The 23,273-nt window shown below is 43.3% G+C and overlaps 2 protein-coding genes across 3 annotated transcripts in view; one reads left to right on the top strand and one right to left on the bottom strand.

Annotated features, from left to right (window-relative positions):
* The first annotated feature begins 1,862 nt into the window (after positions 1 to 1,862).
* Positions 1,863 to 11,884, top strand: LOC145356332 (uncharacterized). Its single transcript, XM_080208953.1, has 2 exons — positions 1,863 to 2,144; positions 11,273 to 11,884. The coding sequence occupies exons 1-2, from the start codon at positions 1,892 to 1,894 to the stop codon at positions 11,632 to 11,634; spliced, it is 615 nt and encodes a 204-aa protein (XP_080065079.1). The 5' UTR covers positions 1,863 to 1,891; the 3' UTR covers positions 11,635 to 11,884.
* A 7,687-nt stretch (positions 11,885 to 19,571) lies between these two features.
* Positions 19,572 to 23,273, bottom strand: part of xylt2 (xylosyltransferase II) — a 76,879-nt gene continuing 73,177 nt past the window's right edge. For both annotated transcript variants that reach the window (XM_080208951.1, XM_080208952.1), the window contains exon 11: positions 19,572 to 22,037. In XM_080208951.1, coding sequence (XP_080065077.1) covers positions 21,715 to 22,037 — 323 coding nt within the window. In that variant the 3' untranslated portion in view covers positions 19,572 to 21,714. The remainder of the gene's footprint in view (positions 22,038 to 23,273) is intronic.

The following is a 23,273-nucleotide window of genomic DNA, read 5'->3' as shown; positions in this document are numbered from 1 at the left end:
CCATGGTCACTGCTGGCACTGCTTGGACTACCAGAGCTGCCTCATAGTGTTCATTGACTGTGGGGCTGCCACCAATGGCAGTGATCTGTTCCCCCACTGACTCTTTGGGTGGCTGGACAAGAAGCACCACTATCTCAAATGTCCTGTCCTTGATGACAAATTAGCAGTGCGATAATTTCGAGATGATAGAGGCAGTGAAAGATGAAAATAAAGTTGTATTAAATATAATAATTTATATTATTATGTAAGACATCAACCTTTACTGGATATACTGAGACATCAACCTTTACTGGATATACTGGCACTTGAGGGGGTGCAGAAGAGATTCACTAGGTTGATTCCAGAGTTGAGACAGTTGGCTTATGAGAAGAGACTGAATAAACTGGGACTAATTGGAATTCAGAAGAACGAGGGGAGATCTTATAGAAACACGTAAGATTATGAAGGAAATAGAAAAGATTGAAGCAGGGAGGTTGTTTCTACTGGCAGGCAAAACTAGAACTAGGGGGCATGGTCTCAAAATAAGGTGGAGCAGATTTAGAACTGAGTTGAGAAGAAACTTTTTCACACAAAGGATTGTGAATCTGTGGAATTCCCTGCCCAGTGAAGCAGTTGAGGCTACCTCATTGAATGTTTTTAAGGCAGGGATAGATAAATTTTTGAACAAGTAAGGGTGTGGTGAGCAGGCGGATAAGTGGATCTGAGTCCACAAAAAGATCAGGCATAATCTTATTGAAAGGTGGAGCAGGCTCGAGGGGCCAGATGGCCTACTCCTTCTCCTAGTTTTTATGTTTTTATGGAATTGCAATCGTGCACAGAAATGGGCAAACAAGTTACTCCCTTACATCCAATGGCTTAGACAATTATTGACAACAAATGCCACTCTTGTAACTCTCTCCACGAACAAGTTAAAAACAAATTATCATCCAGGAAATAACTTGTTGAGAACTTTCTCCTTGTTTCCATCCCTATGGTGTCACTGACCTATTTCTGTTTTGTTTTTAAATGGTTCATTTGGGTCTCTCTCTCTCTGTACATCTGGAGACAGCAGTTTTCCATTCTCTTTGAAGAATTCTGGCAGAATTCACGGCTTAGCATCAGGGATATAAATTGATGCATTCAGCAGGAGTGTCCCAGCGCTTTCTGTGGCAGGGGATTTTTGGGCAGGGCTGATCGGTCAAAGGGAGGGAGAGAGAGAGAGAGAGAGAGAGCAGACAAGCAGCCAGTCTGTCGTTTCCAGCTGTACTTTCCACCCCGTTGAACACACAGCGAGGTTACAGAATGGAAAGATGAAGTTAAAGCTCCTTGTGTCCTGGGGGTAAGTGCACTGCCAGGCATGGCACTAACCCGCTCTCAACAGCAGACCAGCGGGTTACTGATTACAGCGGCGAAATCAAGAAGCGGTTTAATCACACAAAGGATAGTGGAAATCTGCAGCTAGCCTCCCATCCCTACAAGGGTTGAGGACACTGGAGGTCAGTTGAGTATTTAAGGAATTAAATCGAGAGATTTCTAGGGGTGAACTTTGGTGAAAAGACAGATAAATGGAGCCGAAGGATAAATTATCTACAATTGTCTTAAATGGCAGAGAAAGTTCGAGGTATTTTGTTTAAATTCTAGCATTGGGATTATGCTACTGAAAGGGTTAAGCTCCACTATCAGGTCAAATGGCTTTCACATCTGTGAAATGGGCCATGAGCTAGGGTGATATATTGCTGTTTACTCAGAATCACCTTTGCCAGGAGATTCCAAACATACTGCCAACTTTGTCCGCGTCAGCCCTATGAGGGCTGTAAAAATCGCTCAAACGTTTTTCCACCTCCAAGGCCGCAAATTCATAGCAGCTTTGACAGATGTGTAATCGCAGTGACGTTTACAAGACTTCATAAGAATGGCTCAGGCCTATCTTTGGGGGTTAGTCAGTATCTGGTTTCTTTCCACTTGCTTCAGTACACATGACATCAGCGTAGCACCGTTGGAATCGCCTCCCTGCCTTATCCAGAATGAAGTACGCAGATTATCGGAGGGTCCTAAACGGCTTCCTCCATCAAACGAGTGCATGTTGAACTGCACTGTGCTGACTTACATGAAGATCCTCCGACAACAGAAGAGAATGACCGTTCGTTTGCATAACTCAGTGACAGGTAAACAGGGGAAGGGCACAGCCCCACACACACACAGCACATACAAAGACACACACAGCACATACAACACACATGCACACACAGACACACACACAGATACACACATACAAAATCATACCCCTGTGGGTGACAGACAAGAATGCACATAGCCAAACATACACTAACAGACACATACATGAACACATACACAACCCCAGAGAAACACAAACACTAACACATCCCGAGACACAAAGACACACACACAGCCAGTCACATTCACGCACACACACAAACACACACACACCCCCAGCCACACACACAGACAAACACAGCTACAAAGCTCTGAACTCGCTGCCTACAAGGGTGGTGAAAGCAGAGATGATGAATAATCTCAAAAAGAATTTGGGTATGCATCTGATCATAAAGCTGCAGGCCTATGCGGATGGAGACAGGGAATTGGACCGTGGGGAACGAGACAGGGAATTGGACCGTGGGGAACGAGACAGGGAATTGGACCGTGGGGAACGAGACAGGGAATTGGACCGTGGGGAACGAGACAGGGAATTGGACCGTGGGGAACGAGACAGGGAATTGGACCGTGGGGAACGAGACAGGGAATTGGACCGTGGGGAACGAGACAGGGAATTGGACCGTGGGGAACGAGACAGGGAATTGGACCGTGGGGAACGAGACAGGGAATTGGACCGTGGGGAACGAGACAGGGAATTGGACCGTGGGGAACGAGACAGGGAATTGGACCGTGGGGAACGAGACAGGGAATTGGACCGTGGGGAACGAGACAGGGAATTGGACCGTGGGGAACGAGACAGGGAATTGGACCGTGGGGAACGAGACAGGGAATTGGACCGTGGGGAACGAGACAGGGAATTGGACCGTGGGGAACGAGACAGGGAATTGGACCGTGGGGAACGAGACAGGGAATTGGACCGTGGGGAACGAGACAGGGAATTGGACCGTGGGGAACGAGACAGGGAATTGGACCGTGGGGAACGAGACAGGGAATTGGACCGTGGGGAACGAGACAGGGAATTGGACCGTGGGGAACGAGACAGGGAATTGGACCGTGGGGAACGAGACAGGGAATTGGACCGTGGGGAACGAGACAGGGAATTGGACCGTGGGGAACGAGACAGGGAATTGGACCGTGGGGAACGAGACAGGGAATTGGACCGTGGGGAACGAGACAGGGAATTGGACCGTGGGGAACGAGACAGGGAATTGGACCGTGGGGAACGAGACAGGGAATTGGACCGTGGGGAACGAGACAGGGAATTGGACCGTGGGGAACGAGACAGGGAATTGGACCGTGGGGAACGAGACAGGGAATTGGACCGTGGGGAACGAGACAGGGAATTGGACCGTGGGGAACGAGACAGGGAATTGGACCGTGGGGAACGAGACAGGGAATTGGACCGTGGGGAACGAGACAGGGAATTGGACCGTGGGGAACGAGACAGGGAATTGGACCGTGGGGAACGAGACAGGGAATTGGACCGTGGGGAACGAGACAGGGAATTGGACCGTGGGGAACGAGACAGGGAATTGGACCGTGGGGAACGAGACAGGGAATTGGACCGTGGGGAACGAGACAGGGAATTGGACCGTGGGGAACGAGACAGGGAATTGGACCGTGGGGAACGAGACAGGGAATTGGACCGTGGGGAACGAGACAGGGAATTGGACCGTGGGGAACGAGACAGGGAATTGGACCGTGGGGAACGAGACAGGGAATTGGACCGTGGGGAACGAGACAGGGAATTGGACCGTGGGGAACGAGACAGGGAATTGGACCGTGGGGAACGAGACAGGGAATTGGACCGTGGGGAACGAGACAGGGAATTGGACCGTGGGGAACGAGACAGGGAATTGGACCGTGGGGAACGAGACAGGGAATTGGACCGTGGGGAACGAGACAGGGAATTGGACCGTGGGGAACGAGACAGGGAATTGGACCGTGGGGAACGAGACAGGGAATTGGACCGTGGGGAACGAGACAGGGAATTGGACCGTGGGGAACGAGACAGGGAATTGGACCGTGGGGAACGAGACAGGGAATTGGACCGTGGGGAACGAGACAGGGAATTGGACCGTGGGGAACGAGACAGGGAATTGGACCGTGGGGAACGAGACAGGGAATTGGACCGTGGGGAACGAGACAGGGAATTGGACCGTGGGGAACGAGACAGGGAATTGGACCGTGGGGAACGAGACAGGGAATTGGACCGTGGGGAACGAGACAGGGAATTGGACCGTGGGGAACGAGACAGGGAATTGGACCGTGGGGAACGAGACAGGGAATTGGACCGTGGGGAACGAGACAGGGAATTGGACCGTGGGGAACGAGACAGGGAATTGGACCGTGGGGAACGAGACAGGGAATTGGACCGTGGGGAACGAGACAGGGAATTGGACCGTGGGGAACGAGACAGGGAATTGGACCGTGGGGAACGAGACAGGGAATTTGCAGTGAATCTCTATAGCTTTGCAGTGAATCTCTATGGGGCCACTAGCCCAGAGGTAGGATTTTCACAGTGGGCCATCAGGATGGCATGTGGTTTTAAATGTTTGCTTACCTTTCCAAAGGTGTCTCCATGTTTGAGGTGCTCCGTTGTTCACTGGCCTGCCTCTTCAGCGCTGGCCTCTTGAGGTTTCAGAGATGCTCTGACTGAGCCACGGGATCTGCACTCTGCCCATGCAATTTGACACGAAGCTCAGAGACAGTCAATGAGGAAGCCACCTCTACTAAAATCAGCAAGACAGCCTTCCCCTTGGCGAGCACATTTTCAATACATGCATTTCATCCTAAAGGAAAAGTCCTAAAGCCTGCACTAAAATCCTGCCCACAAGCAAAAAGGCACCCATGCAGATACAAACACCACCAGGCACATGACATGCAGGAATAGAAACAAACACACACACACGTAAATAATAAGTAGGTAGAGCTTGATGTGGGGTGTGTTTGAGGCAATGTCATCTTTAGGGGTACAAGATAATGCTGAAATACTCAGAAAGTCCTTTGTATCAATGTTTACTGAGAAGAGGCTGAGAAAATATTGTTACAAGTGGAGATAGTAGAGGTAATGGAAGAGGAGAGAATGAATAGATAGGATGTCCTGGCTATGCTTAAAATGGATAAGTCATCTGTCTGGATGGCTTATACCTGGGTTGCTAAATGAAGACAGTGGGGGTCACAGCAGGGTTTCCATAATTTTGGAATCTTCACTAGGTATGGGACAGGTGCCTGAGGAGTGAAATTTGGCAAATGTGATATTATTCAAAAAAGGCATCCCAGTAATTGCATCCAGGTACACCTTGGAGCAAGGAGGATGCTTGCTGTGAAGACATAGAATGGAGAGGGGGTGTGAGAGGGATAAAGAAAGGTGGAGTGAAGGAAGTGGTAAGAGGTAGGGGTGAAGACAGTGCAAGATAAAGGAGTTAGTGAAGGGGAAGCAAGGTAAAATATCTAAAATCTGCACTGGCAGACAGTCATTAGTCGCTTTGTAGTCAATGAGAGGTTATGCATCTTCTTGAGCTTTCTGCTCCTGTGTCTTCAGGAACATAAAAGTGGACTGTAAAAGCTTCTAAGAAAAAAACAGATTAATGAAGACAAATGTAGATCCCTTAGTGCTCAGGAAAGGGAACTGATTATGGAGAACAAAGAAATGGCAGAGCAATTAAACAACTACTTTAGTTACGTCTTCATGGAGGAAAACACAAATAACTTCCAGAAATGCTAAGTTTTCAATGGTTCAGTGAGAAGGAGAACTTGAAAGAAATTAGTATTACCAAAAAAAAAGTGCTGGTGAAATTAATAGGATTGATATCCAATAAATCCCCAGGTCCTGATGATCTACATCCTAGGGCACTAAAAGAAGTGGTTCTCGAAATAGTGGATGCATTAGTTATTGTCTTCCAAAATTTTGTAGATTCTGGAACAGTTCCAGCAGATTGACAAATGTAACCCCACTTTTTAAAAAAGGAGGGAGGACGAAGGCAGGGAATTACTGGCCAGTTACCCTAACATCAGTAGTCAGAAAATAATAAAGGATGTGATAACAGGACACTTAGAAAATATCAATGGGATTAGACAAAGTCAACCTAGGGAAATTATGTTTGACAAACCTCCTGTTTTTTTTTTGAGGATGTAATTAGTATAATAGATAAGGGGAAACTAGTGGACATGGTGTATTTGGAATTTCAGATAATTTTGATGAAGTCCCACGTAAGAGATTAGTATGCAGAATTAAAGCTAAAGCGTGTGAAATGAAAGATAATTTATTGGCATGGATTGACAAATAGGAAACAGAGTAGGAATAAATGAGTACTTTTCAGAGTGGCAGGTGGTGATTAGTGGGGTATCGCAGGGATCAGTGGTTGGGTCCTAGCTATTCACAATGTACAGCAATGCTTTGGATGAGGAAATCACAAGTATTATTTCCGATGATGACCCATTTGATGGGATGCGAATGGGGAGGACAATGTAAAGAAGTTTCAAGATGATTTAGAAAAGCTGAGTGGGTGAACAAGTATGTGGCAAATGCCTTACGACATGGGTAAGTGCAAAGTTATCCACTTCAGTAGGAAAAACTGAATGGCAGAGTATTATTTAAATGGTGATTGGGAAATATTGATATATAAAGGGACCTGGCTATTCTTGTACACCACTGAAAGCAACTAGGTACATCTAGCAGTTAGGCAGGCAAATGGTATGTTGGTCTTCATTGCAAGTGGATTTGAGTGCCGGAGCAAGGAAGTCTTTCTGCAGTTATACTGGGCCTAGGTGACACTGCACCTTGAGTATTGTGTGCAGTTTTGGTCTCCTTACCTAAGAAAGGAGTACTTCCCATAGAGAGTGAAGATTCACCAGACTGATTACAAGGATGGCAGGGTTGTTATGAGGAGTGATTGGTTGACTAGGACTATATTCACTGGAGTTTAAAAGAATGACTGGGGATCTCACTGAAACATAAAATTCTGATAGGGCTGGACTGACTGAATGTAGGAATGACGTTTCCCCTGGCTGGGGGTCCAAAATAAGGGGTCACAGACTCATGATGCAGGTCAGCCATTTAGGACTGAGATGAGGAAAAACTTCTTCACTAGGGGGTGGCGAACCAATGGAATTCTCTACCGCAGAAGGCAGTGGGTGCCAAGTCACTGAATATATTTAAGAAATAGATTTCTAGACGCTAAAGGCTTCAAGGAGTATGGGGAGAAAGCAAGAGTATGGCTTTGGGATAGCAAATTAGCCATGATATTGAATGGTGGTTCAGGCTTAATCCTACTTTGAACGTTTCCATGTTTAGTTTGTGATATCCGCTCTGATGCAAAACCACACCCACCTTGGTGAAGGCCGGATTTGCCACCATAGGTGGTCCACTGAGCTCTCTTCCCAGCTGTTGAGGTCAAATCCAATCTTTTTTTGCTTTCCTCTGATCTTGACCAGTTTCAAGCAATAGAGAACTGGGTGCCCTCAGAAGGTATGGATTCAATATTCTGATGCAATAGCCTGTCCACTACAGTTGTTGGGTGAGCTGGTCATCTTGAAGACCCATTGTTTGTATGGCAACTCATCTATTCTGATGGTACAAGGCGAGTTTTCTCATATATCGACGATAGATTACATAGGTTCCACAACCATACAGGAGGACTACCCTATCGACTATGACTTTTGTGCATGTCCGCAGGTGGTAGTTAGTTACCAGTGACTACAGGCCAGTCAGTTTTGAATAAGGTTTTTGATACAATAGTCAGGGGAAAATGTTAACAGGCACTTTGAGAAGTTCAAAGTAACTGAGGTAAACCAGCATGGATTTTTTAACAAGCAGTGTGCTTGACTAATCTAATTATTTGATAAAATAACAGAGGGTATTGACGATAATGCAGTGGATATGGACTATAAGGAAACGTGACAAAATACCCACAAAGGCTGATCATCTCATGAAGCTCATGAGATTGGAGCTTGAATTAAAAAAGTTAAAAGAGCAGAAAATGGTGGGTGGCGTTTTCCTGTCCTGCCTGCCACGGGACTGTAGCAGGTGGGGTCGGATCACACAAAAGTCTGTTGACTCGAGCGGGAATTTCCAGCCTTGCAGCAAGCATGGCTGGAAAACCCTGCTCAGTGAGTCAGGGTCATGGGTTATCTTTCAGCATGGGTGGGGTTTTCCAAGAGTCACTGATGCTTTTTATTGATAATTTATTTCACAGATGACTTGGATATTGGAATGCAAATTAAATTGTCAGTAGTTGCTGATTCTACCAAAATGGAGATGTGGCAAACAGTTAGGACCATACCAAGCAATTGCAACTACCATTGAAGATTTACACTCTTCCTCCCCACCTCCTCTTTCCCCCATCGCTTGCGCATGCTCTCGCTTCCCCACCATCGCTCGCAGACACTCTTTCTCTCTTTCCCCACCATCGCTCGCAGACACTCTCCCTTTCTCTCCTTCCCCACCATCGCTCGCAGACACTCTCCCTTTCTCTCCTTCCCCACCATCGCTCGCAGACACTCTCCCTTTCTCTCCTTCCCCACCATCGTTCGCAGACACTCTCCCTTTCTCTCCTTCCCCACCATCGTTCGCAGACACTCTCCCTTTCTCTCCTTCCCCACCATCGCTCGCAGACACTCTCCCTTTCTCTCCTTCCCCACCATCGCTCGCAGACACTCTCCCTTTCTCTCCTTCCCCACCATCGCTCGCAGACACTCTCCCTTTCTCTCCTTCCCCCATCGCTCGCAGACACTCTCCCTTTCTCTCCTTCCCCCATCGCTCGCACTCTCCCTTTCTCTCCTTCCCCCATCGCTCGCAGACACTCTCCCTTTCTCTCCTTCCCCCATCGCTCGCAGACACACTCTCTTTCTCTCCTTCCCCCATCGCTCGCAGACACTCTTTCCTTCCCCCATCGCTCGCAGACACTCTTTCTTTCTCTCTTTCCCCCATCGCTCGCAGACAGTACAGAAGGAGGCCCATCAAGTTGTCCCGACCACAATCTCACCCAGGTCTGATTCCCTTATTTACCCTGCTAATCCCGCTGATACTAGGGTCAATTTAGCATGTCAAGCAACCTAACCTGCACATCTTTGGACTGTGGGAGGAAACCTATGCAGACACAGGGAGAATGTGCAGAGTCCACACAGTCACCCATGTTTAACTAACCTGCTTAAGTTTTTTGATGAGGTAACAGAATATTTAACAGGGTAATGTGGTTGAAATAACATACATAGACTACCAAAAGACATTTAATAAAATGCCATGCAGCAGGTTTGTCAGTAAAGTTACAGCTCATGAAATTAAAGACAAAATAATACAAAATTGTCTGAGTGACTGTAAACGCAACAGTGAAGGTGGCATTTTGGACTAAGGAAAGGTTTATAGTGGGATTACCTAGGAATTGATGTCAGGGGTCTGCTTTTCATGACACATACTAATGACCTCAACTTGGATGTACAGGGCACAATTTCAAAATCTGCATATGACACAACACTTGCAAGATTTGTTAACTGCGAAGAGCATAGCATTAAACTTCAAGAAGTCTGCACTGGGATGCTCTTTTGGACTGCATTAGATTGCAAATGTGGAGTTTGGTGAGAGGGAGTTCAGAGAAGAGGAAAAGAAGTGCTCCTTTTATTTTCTATCTTTTCTGACCTTCAGTAGCTGACTCATGCTTTGCTACAGGGGAAGCCCATGAAGCAAGACTTCGGAGAGAGCGAGAAACAAATAATCGGCAGAGAGAGAGAGTCAGACATTTGGGGGTTTACAGGTAAAATCTACAAGTAACATTAATATAAGATACTTAACAAGACACCCAACAGGGGACTCAGGCAAGTTCTTTACTGTCAGATTTATAAGAATGTGGAACTCACTACTATAGGGAATGGTTGAAGCATACTATAGATGTATTTAAGAGAAAGTTGGACAAGGAATAAAAGTTACAATGATAAATTTAGATGAGAAAGAATGTCAAAAGTCTTGAGTGGCATCTATAACATACATAGTCGAGATACCACCCATCCTGTTCAATACATGCACACACATACACAAACCCAAATAACAGCACAGGCAGAGGTATGCACACACACCCTAAAGGCTCAGACAACCACACACCCTTATGGGCAGACACAGATGTGGATGCACATCCACGCAAACGCACACCCATACGGACAAACATTTGCATACACGAAGTAGGGAAATACAACAATTTAATAGCTCACTAACTGTGACTAAGACACTTGCTTTTGTAGACCTTGGCCTCAACTGAGGTCTATGATAACTTTATTCATGACCTCTTTATGCCTTCTGATGTTGCAGTGCTGTTCTCACTGGATTGTCCATGTTGGTAATGATATTCTCGCTCCTGATCGTGAGAAAGTTCCCAGCACCCACCATCCATACCAAGTAATGGGCAGAAGCCCTACAGATACACTGCCAGAAAGGGGAAAATCCAGTCAATGAACCTTCATACTTACCCACTCCATAGTGCCAGGGAAGACCAGATTGCAGTCAAACAGATTCCAGGTACGATAAAGAATTCCAAAACCCAGTTCCCAGAGATCCAGGTCAATTAGTAACACCGACAATAATCCAGCTCTTCACTCCATGAAAATATACCTTGTATACTCATCAAGGGGCATCATGATTGTAGGGATTACAACATATAACCACTGTAAATACAACAAAATCAATGTTGATGTTTTTATTCCTGATTGCATACAATGTTGTTCATGAATACCTGTGGAACAAGTGACAAGTACCAGGAAGGGGTTGAAAGATGGCAGTCCAGAATCTACATTTGTATATTTTAATACTCTCCCAAATTACTTTTGGAAATGTAGTCACTACCATTATGTAGGAAAGACCAACATTAACTTGCACGCAGCAAGCTCCCAAAAACAGCAATATGAACTGGAATAGATAATCTCTTTTAAGTGACATTAGTTGAGGGATGAATATTGGCCTGGGCATCAGTAAGAAGTCCCCTTCACTTCTGTGAATAACATCACAGCATCTTTTACAGCCACTTGAGGTGATGGGCTGTCCCTTGGTTTAATGTCTTATCAGAACGAGAACACCTCCAATTAAAGTTCAAATGAAATCATTCTAACCATCTTCCTTATCTTATTCCAACAGCCAGAGAGAACGAATACTGTTGGCCTTCTTACTTGCGCTGCAGGAATGGAGAGCGGCTGGACAAAGCCTTTGTGTTCTTAGACACCAACAAGGAAAAAGTCAACTTGTCCGCCAGTTATGAACTGAGTTCAGCCACGGCTACGTCAGTTCAAGGTGTACACAAGACCCCAGAGCTCACCAGCTCAATAATGAGTGAGGAGTGTGGCATCAAATTTGACATGACAAACACTTTCAAAGCCACAACCAATACATTCTGCGTGCAGGTCACCTGCCAGGACACTATTTCCACATCATGTGACTCGCTGAACAGCACCCTGAAATGCCCACCATTCTTGGCGACCATATGGTCAAGGATCAAGTAGCCCCTCTCATGAAGGACATTGGGCAATGTGTTCACAGTCAATTAAAAATGTAGCATTTTTCCAAAGTTATTTGGAAAAGTGGTTAAATGAAGACTGTTGTTGGACAGAAGATAGAACTTTGATAAAGTGGGGTCCTCGGAAATATTAGGAACCCCTTGTTTTATAGAGAGAGGATGATCTTCTATTTTTTATATGTGTTTGTTCTATGTAAATCTGAGTTCAACGTAATAACATCCATTTTGCCCCTCGAGTTTACTCTGTAATTCAATAACAGCAGATCTGATTGTAGCCTTTTCCCCATAACCTTTGACTCACTGTAGATCAAAACATGAGGGCCTCACCCACTTCTCAATTCTATTGTGTCTCAAGCCAAGCAGTCAACGTAAGTTGACATCGACAGGTTGCCAATCAGCCCAGAATTGCCGTGATTAGGAATGTAAATCAAAGGTTCTTGTTATCCCGAGGAGAATGGAATATAAAAGTAGGAAAGTTTTGCTACAGTTGTACAGGACATTGGTGAAATCACATTTGGGCCTGAATTTTTCAGATGGTGGGGGCTATCCAAACAGTTGGTGGGAATGCAATGCCCCATGGTTCTGGGTGCCCCACAGCCATTTTACACTCCAATGAGTGTTGAGTGGCTGCGAGTGGGGCTTCTGACCACCACTTAGGAGGAAGACACACACAGATCTGATTGGCTGGCAGCTTTCAAGTCTCTTCAACAGCAGTGCTGCAGTGGACAGAAGAGGAAGTTCAAGGACTTTAGAGACCAAGTTCAGAAAGGGAAGCCCAGGTAGGTTCATGGCAGCCTGGGAGGGAAAGGTCTGGAGAGCCACAAATGGGGTTGCTGGAATCCTGGGGAAAAGGCCAGGTTGGGAGATGGATATCTGGACCGTAAAAAGGAAGGCGCCCAATTTCAGAAGGGGGCTTCTGATGGAGGCATGGTCCCCTGCTTTCTCACCTGAAATGCAACTTTGTTACTTTTGGCTTCCCCCACAAGAAGGTCCATCTTCCAGCAAATTGAGAAAAATTGAGGCTGGGCAGGAAACAGCCTTTAAGTGGCCAATTAATGGCTGCTTAAGGGCCTCAACTGGGGCAAGGATGGGCTTCTCATTTGTAGCCTTGAATGCTCCAGTGTAAATTGCGAGGTTGGAGTGGGCAGGAGTCCAGAGGGAATCCCGTCCCTGCAATTTCCCACTCACTCCCACCCTAAATATCTACCAGCGGGGAGTATAAAATTCTGGCTCTCAAGTAGTGTGTATATTTTTGGTCTCCTTATTTAAGAAAGGATATAAATGCCTTAGAAACAGTTCAGAGAAAGTTCACTCGATTCCTGGGATAAGTGATTATCTGATGAGGAAAAGTTAGGCTGATACCCATTGAAGCTCAGAAGAATAAGTAGTGCTCTTATTGAAACACTCAAAGATCCTGAGGGGAATTGATAGTGTGGATGCTGAGAGGATGTTTCCCTTTACAGGGGAGAGCAATAGGTGACACTTCTAAAAATAAGGGATCTCTCATTTAAGTCAGAAGTGAGGAGAATATTTTTTCTCAGAGGATCGTTAGCCTGTGGAATTCTCTTCGTCAGAGCACTGGAAGCAGGGTTATTGAATCATTTTAAGGTTGAGTTAGACAGATTCTTGATTGACAAGGGAGTCAAAGGTAAATAGTGGTAGACAGGAAATTAGAGTTGAGGCCTGAATCGAATCAACCAAGACCTTATTAAGTGATGAAGCAGGCTCGAGGGGCCGAATGGTCCGTTCATGCTCCTAATTTGTACATTTGTGTGTTCGTCTGACCTGGAATCTGCAAGAATTAAGGATTAATTTCTTGAGTACTGCTGCATGCAAAGCAAGGGAAACAAAAAGCTGAGGGCATAAAAGATAAAATCGGAGCTGAGGTTAAAAGGGATCCAGTGAAAAATCATTCAATCAGGCACAATAGTCTGCTCGAGTGGTTTAGGGAGGTGGGAATTGTCGGAAAACACATCAGGTAAGCACTGTCAGTAGAGTGCAGGAGGGGCTATTATAGATGACTACACTCAAAACACAGGAAAATAATGCCTACTGATATTAGAAACCCAAGAACATAGAAACAGAAGTAAGCTATTTAACCCCACAGGCTTGTTCCACCATTCAGATAGATCTTGACTTAACTATCTCCACATCCCTTTGGGACAAAGAATTCCAGATTTCCACTATGCTTTGAGTGAAGAGGTGCTCCCTGACGTCTCACCTGAGGAAGGAGTTGTGCTCTGAAGGCTCATGATTCCAAATAAACCTGTTGGACTTTAACCTGGTGTTGTGAAACTTCTTACTATGTCAATCTGAATAGCATGGTAAGATGGTTCACTTATTCTAGACTCCACCAAATGAGATTGATTCTCCTTGTCTACCCTATCAAATCCTTTAATTGTCTTAAACTCAATTACATTGCCCTTTGATCTTCAATAGTTAAGCAAAGTAAACCTTAACTGTAACTGGACCTCATAATCTAACCTTTCAATTATTCTGTCTAAATTGTACCCCCTACAATATCAATATATATTTCCTGAGGTATAGTGCCCAAACCGAACAGGTACCGTGGAGTGACCTAACCAGAGCTTTATATAACTGAACAATAACACCTACCCGTTTTATTCCAGTCTGAGTAAAGGACAGCATTCCTCCAGACACTTCTATTATTTTCTTGTACTTGTTCACCAGCAATTTCTGTACAAGGACTCCTAAATCCTTCTCCACAATTCCTAGCTTTGTACGACTTACAAAACACTTTGCATCCCACACTCCTTTGAGAGGCTAAGTATGGTTTTGTACTCTTACCTTTTGCAATCAAGCTCTGAATATCATAATTGAATTGCCAGTGTTACAGTCTTGTGTTACAGTAAGCACTTCATTTTTACATCGCATACATCACCCTATGATAAACCATTACAATTTGGGTCTTTTTTGAATCTAGTGGGCATAAAATTCTAAGCTGCTGCAGTGTTGCCTACTTGATGTATTGAGATGCCTTTGATACTTTCTCCTCCCACCCACATAACTTACTGTGTCACCTAATTCAGTGTCATGAGCAAATGAACGATGTTCTATAGTTGTTCATCCAAGTTATTTATATCACGAAAAGTGGTCCAGTACAGATCCTGATGGACATCTTGAATCATATCCTGCCAATTGGAGCACACACCTATTTGCTCAAGGCCTTTCCTTTTTAGGCCCATTTCTCTTAGGATCCTGGAGTTTTCTCCCTCTTCAGCTAACCTAAATTCTCTCTAACTTTCCTTTTATTTACAATATTTCTTACCTGATTTTAATCATCAAGGACAATTAAGGATGGCTGAAAATGCCAGAAAAACTCATATCCTGTGAACAAATAAAGTCAGGACTTACCTCTTATTCCATGGTCATCCTCCTGGATAAAAACTGATGGCAAGCACACCCTCATTGATTTCCACTTAACCTCTCCTAACTCAATCTTCCTCAGAGTTATTAATCATTTTGAAATTCTAGACTATTTGAACCCTGAATAAGCAGCTCCATGCATCATATCTGAAGACCCAATTGTTATTTCTAACTCTTACTGGAAGATACTATACGCAGCAAGCTGTGATCAGGAGGCATCATATACTGAAAATGTTAACACACACTAAACAAGCCTTTATTTCCATCATTTTTTCACAGACTCATGTGAACCAGTTTCCCTTGTACCCTGAATTAAAGGTATGCTTCCTGCTTCTATTTGAGAGTAGCAATTTGACAACCTAGCTCATTTTTGTTAACTTCAGGGCACAGATTTCCCAAAAAAGTGAATCTTTAATCCAAGCCAATATTTATTTGCCTATTTGAGTCCTGGATGATAAATTCCTCTTCCTGGATGGATGGGAGAGTGGGTTATTAAAAGTCTACAAACCACAGCACCTTCAGAAATCACATGGTTTAAAGCCAGAAGCTCCAGAAAGGTCATGTCAATCTTTGTTACAAGGAATTTATGTCTCAAAATTGTCTGATAATCACAATACTAAATGTGTCTAACAAAATGCACTGCTGCTGTAATTAAAAGACACATTTTTCTGAATGTTTTTGCACAAATGTATACCTTATTTTGTGCTCCTCTTAGGTGTACACCATCAGCATAGTTAGAATCAGTTATATACTTAAGATACATTAAAACTGCAAGTCTGCTAAGACTGAACATTTGTTCAAAATGTAAACCAATTGAAATAAATGTTACAACACCAAAGTTTGTTTCCCATTTACTCTGCTTTTGCTTCATTGAACAAAAGGACAAAATACATCTTTTTCCATCATTAAATTAATCACTTCCATTCACCCATTTCATTTATCACTAACTCCATCCATCATAAGAACACTTCCCGGATCTTTCCACCAGCTCATTTCAGTTCTTCATGTGCCTTTTCCATCATAAACCTCCCTCCACCATTCATAAACATCAATTGGTCATTTCAGTCCATCACCGGCTCAATCCATTTCAGTTAACTCCATTAGTTCTACCTGCACTAAGATCTTTCCATTCCTAGGATGCATCACAATCCATTAATCCTGCCACCAAATTCCAATGTTGGTTAATTGGCTACCCAACCTATTTCCCCTCCATCCAGTCCATTGCTCCCTTAACCTATTGCCCATCCAGTGAATCCTGCCTCCAGTCAATTGTCCCTCCAGCTGAGCCACTGACCTGGTCAGTGGTGTTGGGGAAAGGGAGTTTGCTGGGCTGATCAACAGAAGGAATTTTGGGTGCTATTTTTTGCACCCTAAAAAAGGTGTTGCAACCAAACACCCAAGAAACAAGTTGTTCAAGATCTAACTAGGCATTTTGAGGTAGATGGCTCAACCAATGACCACATAAATCTGAACAGACTCATTGGGGAAAGTTGGAAAATCATTTATTTGAGGATTCAAAAAAAAGTGTAACAGATCCTTTTCACTGTCTGTATTCTGAAGCTATAAATATAAATTTAAGATAGCCATGAATGAGTCCAATAGGAAATTGAGGAGAAATTTCTTTATCTGAATAGTAAAATACTGCAGTGAAATGGCACTTTTGGCAATGGTCGGATATCTCAAGTTGCTTTGCAGCCAAAGTAGTATTTTTTGAAGTGCATTCATTATAATGCAGGGAAGTGGACAGCCAACTTACACTCAACAAACTCTCACAAACAAAAAAAAAACATGGTAATGACCAGATAATACTATTTTTAGTACTGGGAATGTGGAACTCGCTACTCACAGGCAAATAGTACAGATACCCTGGAGGGGAAGCTAGATAATGAGAAAGCAATAGAAGTGTATGTTGGCAGGGTTAGATAAAGATATGTGGAAGGAAACTCTTCTGGAGCATAAACTCCATCATGGGCCAGTGGGGCCAAATGAATCGCAATTACCTTTCAATTGCTGATATAACATTGAGGGAATCTGTGCCTTTAAATTTAATTTGTATGTTTTTGAGTGTCAGGAAACAGGTAGGTTTAAATGATCTATATTTGCATTGTTGAATATTAGAAATAAGGTATAGATTTAAGTGGGGTTTAATTTAGTGTTTTGTGTAGGAAAGGGTACAACTCTAGTTAGATTCATGTTGAACAAAGGTGTTTACATGTATGGGGCTGTTTGGATTCGGTTCAAACTGTGTCTCTATTGTGCTGAGGGAGGATATACAATGGGAAAAGTAAATATGAGCTTGGAGAAAGAATGAGATGTTGCTTAGCAACCAAGGCAACCTTTAGGGTAGAAAGACCTTTAGTGTTTTAAAGTAGACCTTTGTCTATTTTAAAACAAAGACTACTGGTTTTTACTGAGATTGCAACAAAGTGGGGGCTCATCCAAAATTTTGATCCAGAGATGCAGATACTGGCAATTGCTGAAGTTAGGCTGAACAGGATTTCATCATAAATTTTACTATACTTCTCGAAAAATGTGATAATTCTGTCAATTACTACCACTTTTCTGGAAACAGACGATTTAAGCCCGATTGATTTGCTACAACTAACCAAGATTAGATGAACAGCATTAGCAGAAAAGTTGGGAGTTAAAAACAGGGGCTAAAAAAGCAGACATAACTGAATAATTGCACAAAATCTGACACTGGAACAATAAAAGCCTGATTCAGGTACAATGCTGCTCGAGTTGTCTAGAATTCAGTTGCACATAAAAAAGATTGAAAAACAAGAAATGAAGCAGCTTAAGATAGATGAAGCAAAAACTCAAAATTCAGAAAATAAATGAAAAAAAAGTAAAAAAAAGGAAGAAAGAGAACAGTGAAGGCTTGAATTTGAACTACCAGAGAGATTAGCAAAGGAGGAGAGAGATAAGGAAAGAGAGCTTCAAAGAAAGAAGGAAATCTGACTGCATGAGCTGGCTTTTGATACCGGGATATGAGAGAGACTAATCAAGGAGAAACATTGATTTACACGGATCATTATCCATTGTTGATTTTGGAGAAACTCCATATGAAGAATCTTCAGTTGTTTCACTGGAGCCTGTTGTTGCAGCTCTTCAACCTAATCTGGGTGGCACAGTAACACAGTCTGCTGTTTCACAGTGCCAGGGACCCGGGTTCGATTCCTGGCTTGGGTCACTGCCTGTGTGGCGTTTGCACATTCTCCCCATGTCTGCATGGGTTTCCTCCATGTGCTCCAGTTTCCTCCCACATTCTGAAACATGTGTAGGTTAGGAACATTTTCCCGAACTGGTGCTGGACTGTGGCGACTAGGGGAATTTCACAGTAACTTCATTGCAGTGTTAATGTAAGCCTTACTTCTGACTAATACATAAACTTTAAAGACCGAGCATGTTGTTGGTAGAATGATGTAATCATTGCTCCTATGTCCAGAGTTCAAAAAATAGGTTGTAGGAGACAATTCTATGATTAATCCTGCTAATTCTACTTATTACATTTACGTACTTTGCTTTGATTAGGCCCTTACAACTTTGTAAATATATGCAATTGTGTAATAATAGGTTATCCGTACAGTATGTTATTACATATTGGTTAAAATGTTGAAAATGATAAGAAAATATTGTAAGTGCAAAGTTATTGTATAGAAACTTTCACTATTGTAAAGCTTCCTCTACCCTGTCCTTCCTGGGGATAACAGTGTGAGAGAATCTGTATTGTTAAATTTAATTCATGTTTTTTGAGGCAAACCTTATCTTAAGTCAGAAACTGAGCTGAGAAAAGAGACTGAAAGGGAAGCAGTAAAGGTAAACGTTGAAATAAAACTGAACTTCCCAGTTTCTAAGGAAACCATAAACAAATTAAACTTGGGTAATTAAAATGGAAACCTTGTTGAAAGCTTCAAAATGGATACAGATCAGTCCAAGCAGCAGTAACAGTTAAGAGACCACTGATGCAGCATAAGCAAGCTGAAGACTGAAGATGGCAGTCCCGATCGAGAAGCTGTGAATAATTTACTACAACTGCTTCTGTTACTGGAAGATAACATCTGTGGACCTGTCCCATTCAGACTGAGCTGAAGGACGTGTGTCATTTATAATGAAGGCTGCGCTTGGGGAGCACAGACTAGTTATGCACTGCTATTGGTTAGGAATCAAACTAGCTCTAAGAAGAGGAGAGTTGAAATTCCTTGAGTGGGATAAAGAGCTTGAAGGACTTTGTGACTCAGTGATCATTAAAATTTGAGTGGACTGCTGAGACAATACAAGGTCTGGCTTAGTTGTAACTGTCATTTGATTTTCAATTTATAGTTTATATTCAACCATGATTTGCCTGTTAGTTATTTAACTTGCAAATTCCAGATGTTAGAGAACAGGATAGATAATACTTAAGTTTATGCTCTGTTGACCCTTGTATAGTAAAACATTATTCTATTTTAAACTGTGGCTTCATTCTTTTAGCAAGTAGCTGGGACTTTCCAATGTTGTCTACTTTTCAAAGAAAGTTACTGGTTTCGACAGAGATCATAACAGTGTATACTTTATTTTTGAAAAAATATGTATTCTCATTTTTCTGTGGGTTTTGAGGGGTAAGATAAAGAAGCAAGATACTGATCTTGACAGCTGAATCAGGGAAGGGGTTTTCATCACGTTATAATGTGGATATGGTCATATACTGAAGTAACTATACACTATGTACATATCATTTTCTATATTACAGGAACTATACAATATTCCATTAAGTATTGTCCTCATTAAAACAAGTTGGCCAGGTAGTCATGGGTAGCAAATTCAAATGGAAAGACTTTTCAATGAACCAGGTCTTTCAATGCCAGACTCCAAATTTCTTTGTTTTTAAAGTGAAATAGGGGAGTAAGGTCAGCCAGGATGCTGCGCTGATACAGGAAGCACTATCATGTTTCTCAAATGAAAACTAATCTGTGTGTGAAAAATGTTTTTAAAAGTTCTTCCTTTACTGGGGTACAGCACAGCTCATGCTCTGATTATAGAAATATACAGCACAGAAGGAGGCCACACATGCCTTATGTTGGCTCTTTTAAGAAGCTATGCAATTTGTCTCACTCCCCTTTTCCCTACAGCTTCACAAATCTTTTGAAGAATCCAACTCAAATATGGAAGTTTATGATGAATCTGCCTCCATGCCAGTACAGGCAGTACATTCCGGATCTTAAGTAACTGAATTAAGAAATTCTACTCATTGTTCACCCCTACTATTTTGTCATTACCTTAAATCTGCACATCACACAACTGATCATTGTTTTATCAACCAAGACAATGGGAATCAAAAAGCAATTCAAACACAGAAACCCACATGAAAAATCCAATGCTGTCCTTTCCAATACAGGTCACTGGTCCATGATTGAGAGTTGCACTACTCAATGCCTTCACTACTGCCCCATCTAACCAGACATTAGTTTTAAGAATCATTGCTCACTATTTTTACATCATCATCCGTATGTTCATTTGTATTTGGTGTGTCTTAAAAATGATTGGATTGTTAATTGTAATAAAATGAATACTAAGCCGTTCGTGACATCCCCCATGGAGGTGACTGGGCCAATTAGAAACTAAATCCTTCCATATTTGTTCATTCAGCACTACCTTGGGAATCTCAGTCAGGATGGCTGGTGTAAGAAGTGGAAAATAATCATACGGCTACACTAAAACGCACACATCTGAGATTAGGGTTGAATTTTGCTGTTGGGACAGTATGGGGGAGCTTTACTCTATATACAACGTATGCTGTCTTTGCCATGGGAGTGCTTTATGACAGTATAGAGGGAGCTTTACTTTGGCTGGAGTTTTACCATCCTGCCTGCCACAGAATCGGAGCAGGTGAGAGAGGACAATGGAAATGTGTGTTGACTTCAGGTGGGATTTTACTGTTTCGGGACAAGCGAGGCCGTAAAATCCTGCCCTTTGTGTCTAACAAGTACTGTACCTGTTTCGGAGTATATTATGGGACAGTGAAGAGGGAGCTTTACTTTTTCTCTAACCTGTGCTGTATCTGCCCTTGGAAGTGTTGATGATAATACTGGATGCCTGAAATGGAAAGTGCTCCATTTCCCAGCACTGATATCGTTCTGCTTGATGAGCAAAATCTGAAGACAATATTTTTCAACAAGAGTTCTGAAGTTAGGGCTATATGTTAATATGTTTAACAACTTAATTAGTTGGTCACTTCTTCTAAAGCATGTTGGTGATGGCTTTCAAATCATCAGATCATTTCATTCCACCCAAACTAGACCCCAGAAAAAGTGTGCAGAAACAAAGATTCCAGAGGCATCTGGGTGAAACTAGTAATGTTCAGGCTCCGCCATTCTGTTCAACTGATAGCCATTCAACCAGGGACCACTGTACCATAATTCCTCTTGCAGCCACCATGTGCTGAGAACAGACACCGCAGTTCAAATCCTGCCAAAAATCCAACTGTTGCATTGGACTGGGTCGACTTTTTGACGCAGGGTATCTGTAGTCTGTTGTTTCGTCTTTCGCTTAAACTCTGTGCTGTCTTTTTAACACGCTGCAGTCATTCTTCTGGCTACTAGTGACAGGACACTGGATCAACGCGCCAGTTCACAGGTAGGTTTCTTTCTGCTCGGTTGACTCCTGTGCACCTTCCTCCCCACAACCCCCACCTCCTGTGCTACCTCAGACGACCGTCACCTTTGACTGATCCCAGTTCAGATTTGGGGTCGTCTGATAGAGAACTCCAAACAGTCTTTTGACAGGGTGGCAGTAATGGGCATGGTGAAGGTTCAACTGCACAGGTATTGGTAGCTGACCAGAACTTGCCCACGCTCTCGTACACCCACGATTCCAGGGATTTTCCGAATAGCTGAGCATTACTTAGCGCCTCCTTCACAGCAACATCTGGTGGAGGAATGTTCAAAATCCCACTTAGGTGCTGGAAGCTCTGGTCCATATACTCATTGTTTGGTGGGCCAGCATGTAACCACTGGTCTTGTCCTGGATCACAAAGGAGAAAAAAGTTTATTTTTACTGAATGATTGAGAATGGCAGCTGTAAAACATAAGTGAGCAGTGGCGATCTTCCTCCACCCTTCTCTCAATAGGACAGTTTCTAAGTGTGGCCTTGTCTGCCCCTCAGGTGGCTGCAAAAGATCCCATAGCACTATTTTACAAGCAGCAGGGTGGATATCCCCAATGTCCTGGTCAATATTTATTCATCAAAACAGCTATTTAATAGGTTACAATCGCAAAATCTTCTGGCTGCCACATTTCCTGCAATGCTACATTGACTACAATTCGAACATTTTTTTGTGGTTATAAAGCCTTTTGGGATGACCTGAGGTTGCAAAAGGCACCGTATAAATGCAAAATCACTCTTTGATAAGATGGAAATGGAATGCAATTCCAAAGATTATCTTACCTCTTGTCTATGACCTGGTTCAAGCTGCTTGCACCAATCACTCATGGCAAATGGAACTGCTTTGTCGATTTCCCATTTGAGTTCAGGTTTCTAATCCTCACAACCCTCTTGACAAAACAGGCTAACCTGGGGCACTCATGATCTGGGATTGTAATGCGGAGCCTTCCAGAATTATAGTGGACAGTTCTGTCGGTCAACTGGAACCCAGCAATCCAGCACTTTCAATGTACTGTGCAGCATGGAGATCAACTCAAAGCCACCACCAACAGAGAAACATTGGGATTGACAGACCGACCAGACACTCTTTATGACACAGAGCTACTATTACTCTCAAGTAAATCATACAGCCTGAATGAGATCATATGGCCCAATGTGACTCTTTAGCTAATAAGCCCCACTCCCCTTGCCTTTGCTTCATAGCACAGCAAAGGTCTCCACTTCAAGCGTATATCCAAATTCCTTCATGACAACTATTAACAAATTTACATCCAGCAATCTGTCTGGCAGCATGATCCAGGTCACAACATTTCACTACATAAAAATGCTCTCATCTCTCCCTGGTTCTTTTATCAACTACCTTAAATATATGTCTGCTGGTAGCTGACCCAGCTACCATGGTAACACCACTGACAACAACTTACATTTACATAGCGCCTTTAGTATAAATGGTGGCAAGCTGGCACTGCGGTTAGCACTGTTGCCTCACAGCACCAGGGAACTGGGTCTGATTCCAGCCTTGGGCGAGTGTTTGTGTAGAGTTTGCGAGTTGTTGGCATGGGTTGCCTCCGGGTGATTCGGTTTCCTCCCACAGTC

This window comes from Carcharhinus amblyrhynchos, chromosome 21 (assembly GCF_965287045.1).
Source record: "Carcharhinus amblyrhynchos chromosome 21, sCarAmb.v2.hapA, whole genome shotgun sequence".
Taxonomy (NCBI): domain Eukaryota; kingdom Metazoa; phylum Chordata; class Chondrichthyes; order Carcharhiniformes; family Carcharhinidae; genus Carcharhinus; species Carcharhinus amblyrhynchos.
Note: the sequence above shows the minus strand (reverse complement) of the source record. Positions and strands in the feature narration are given on the sequence as shown.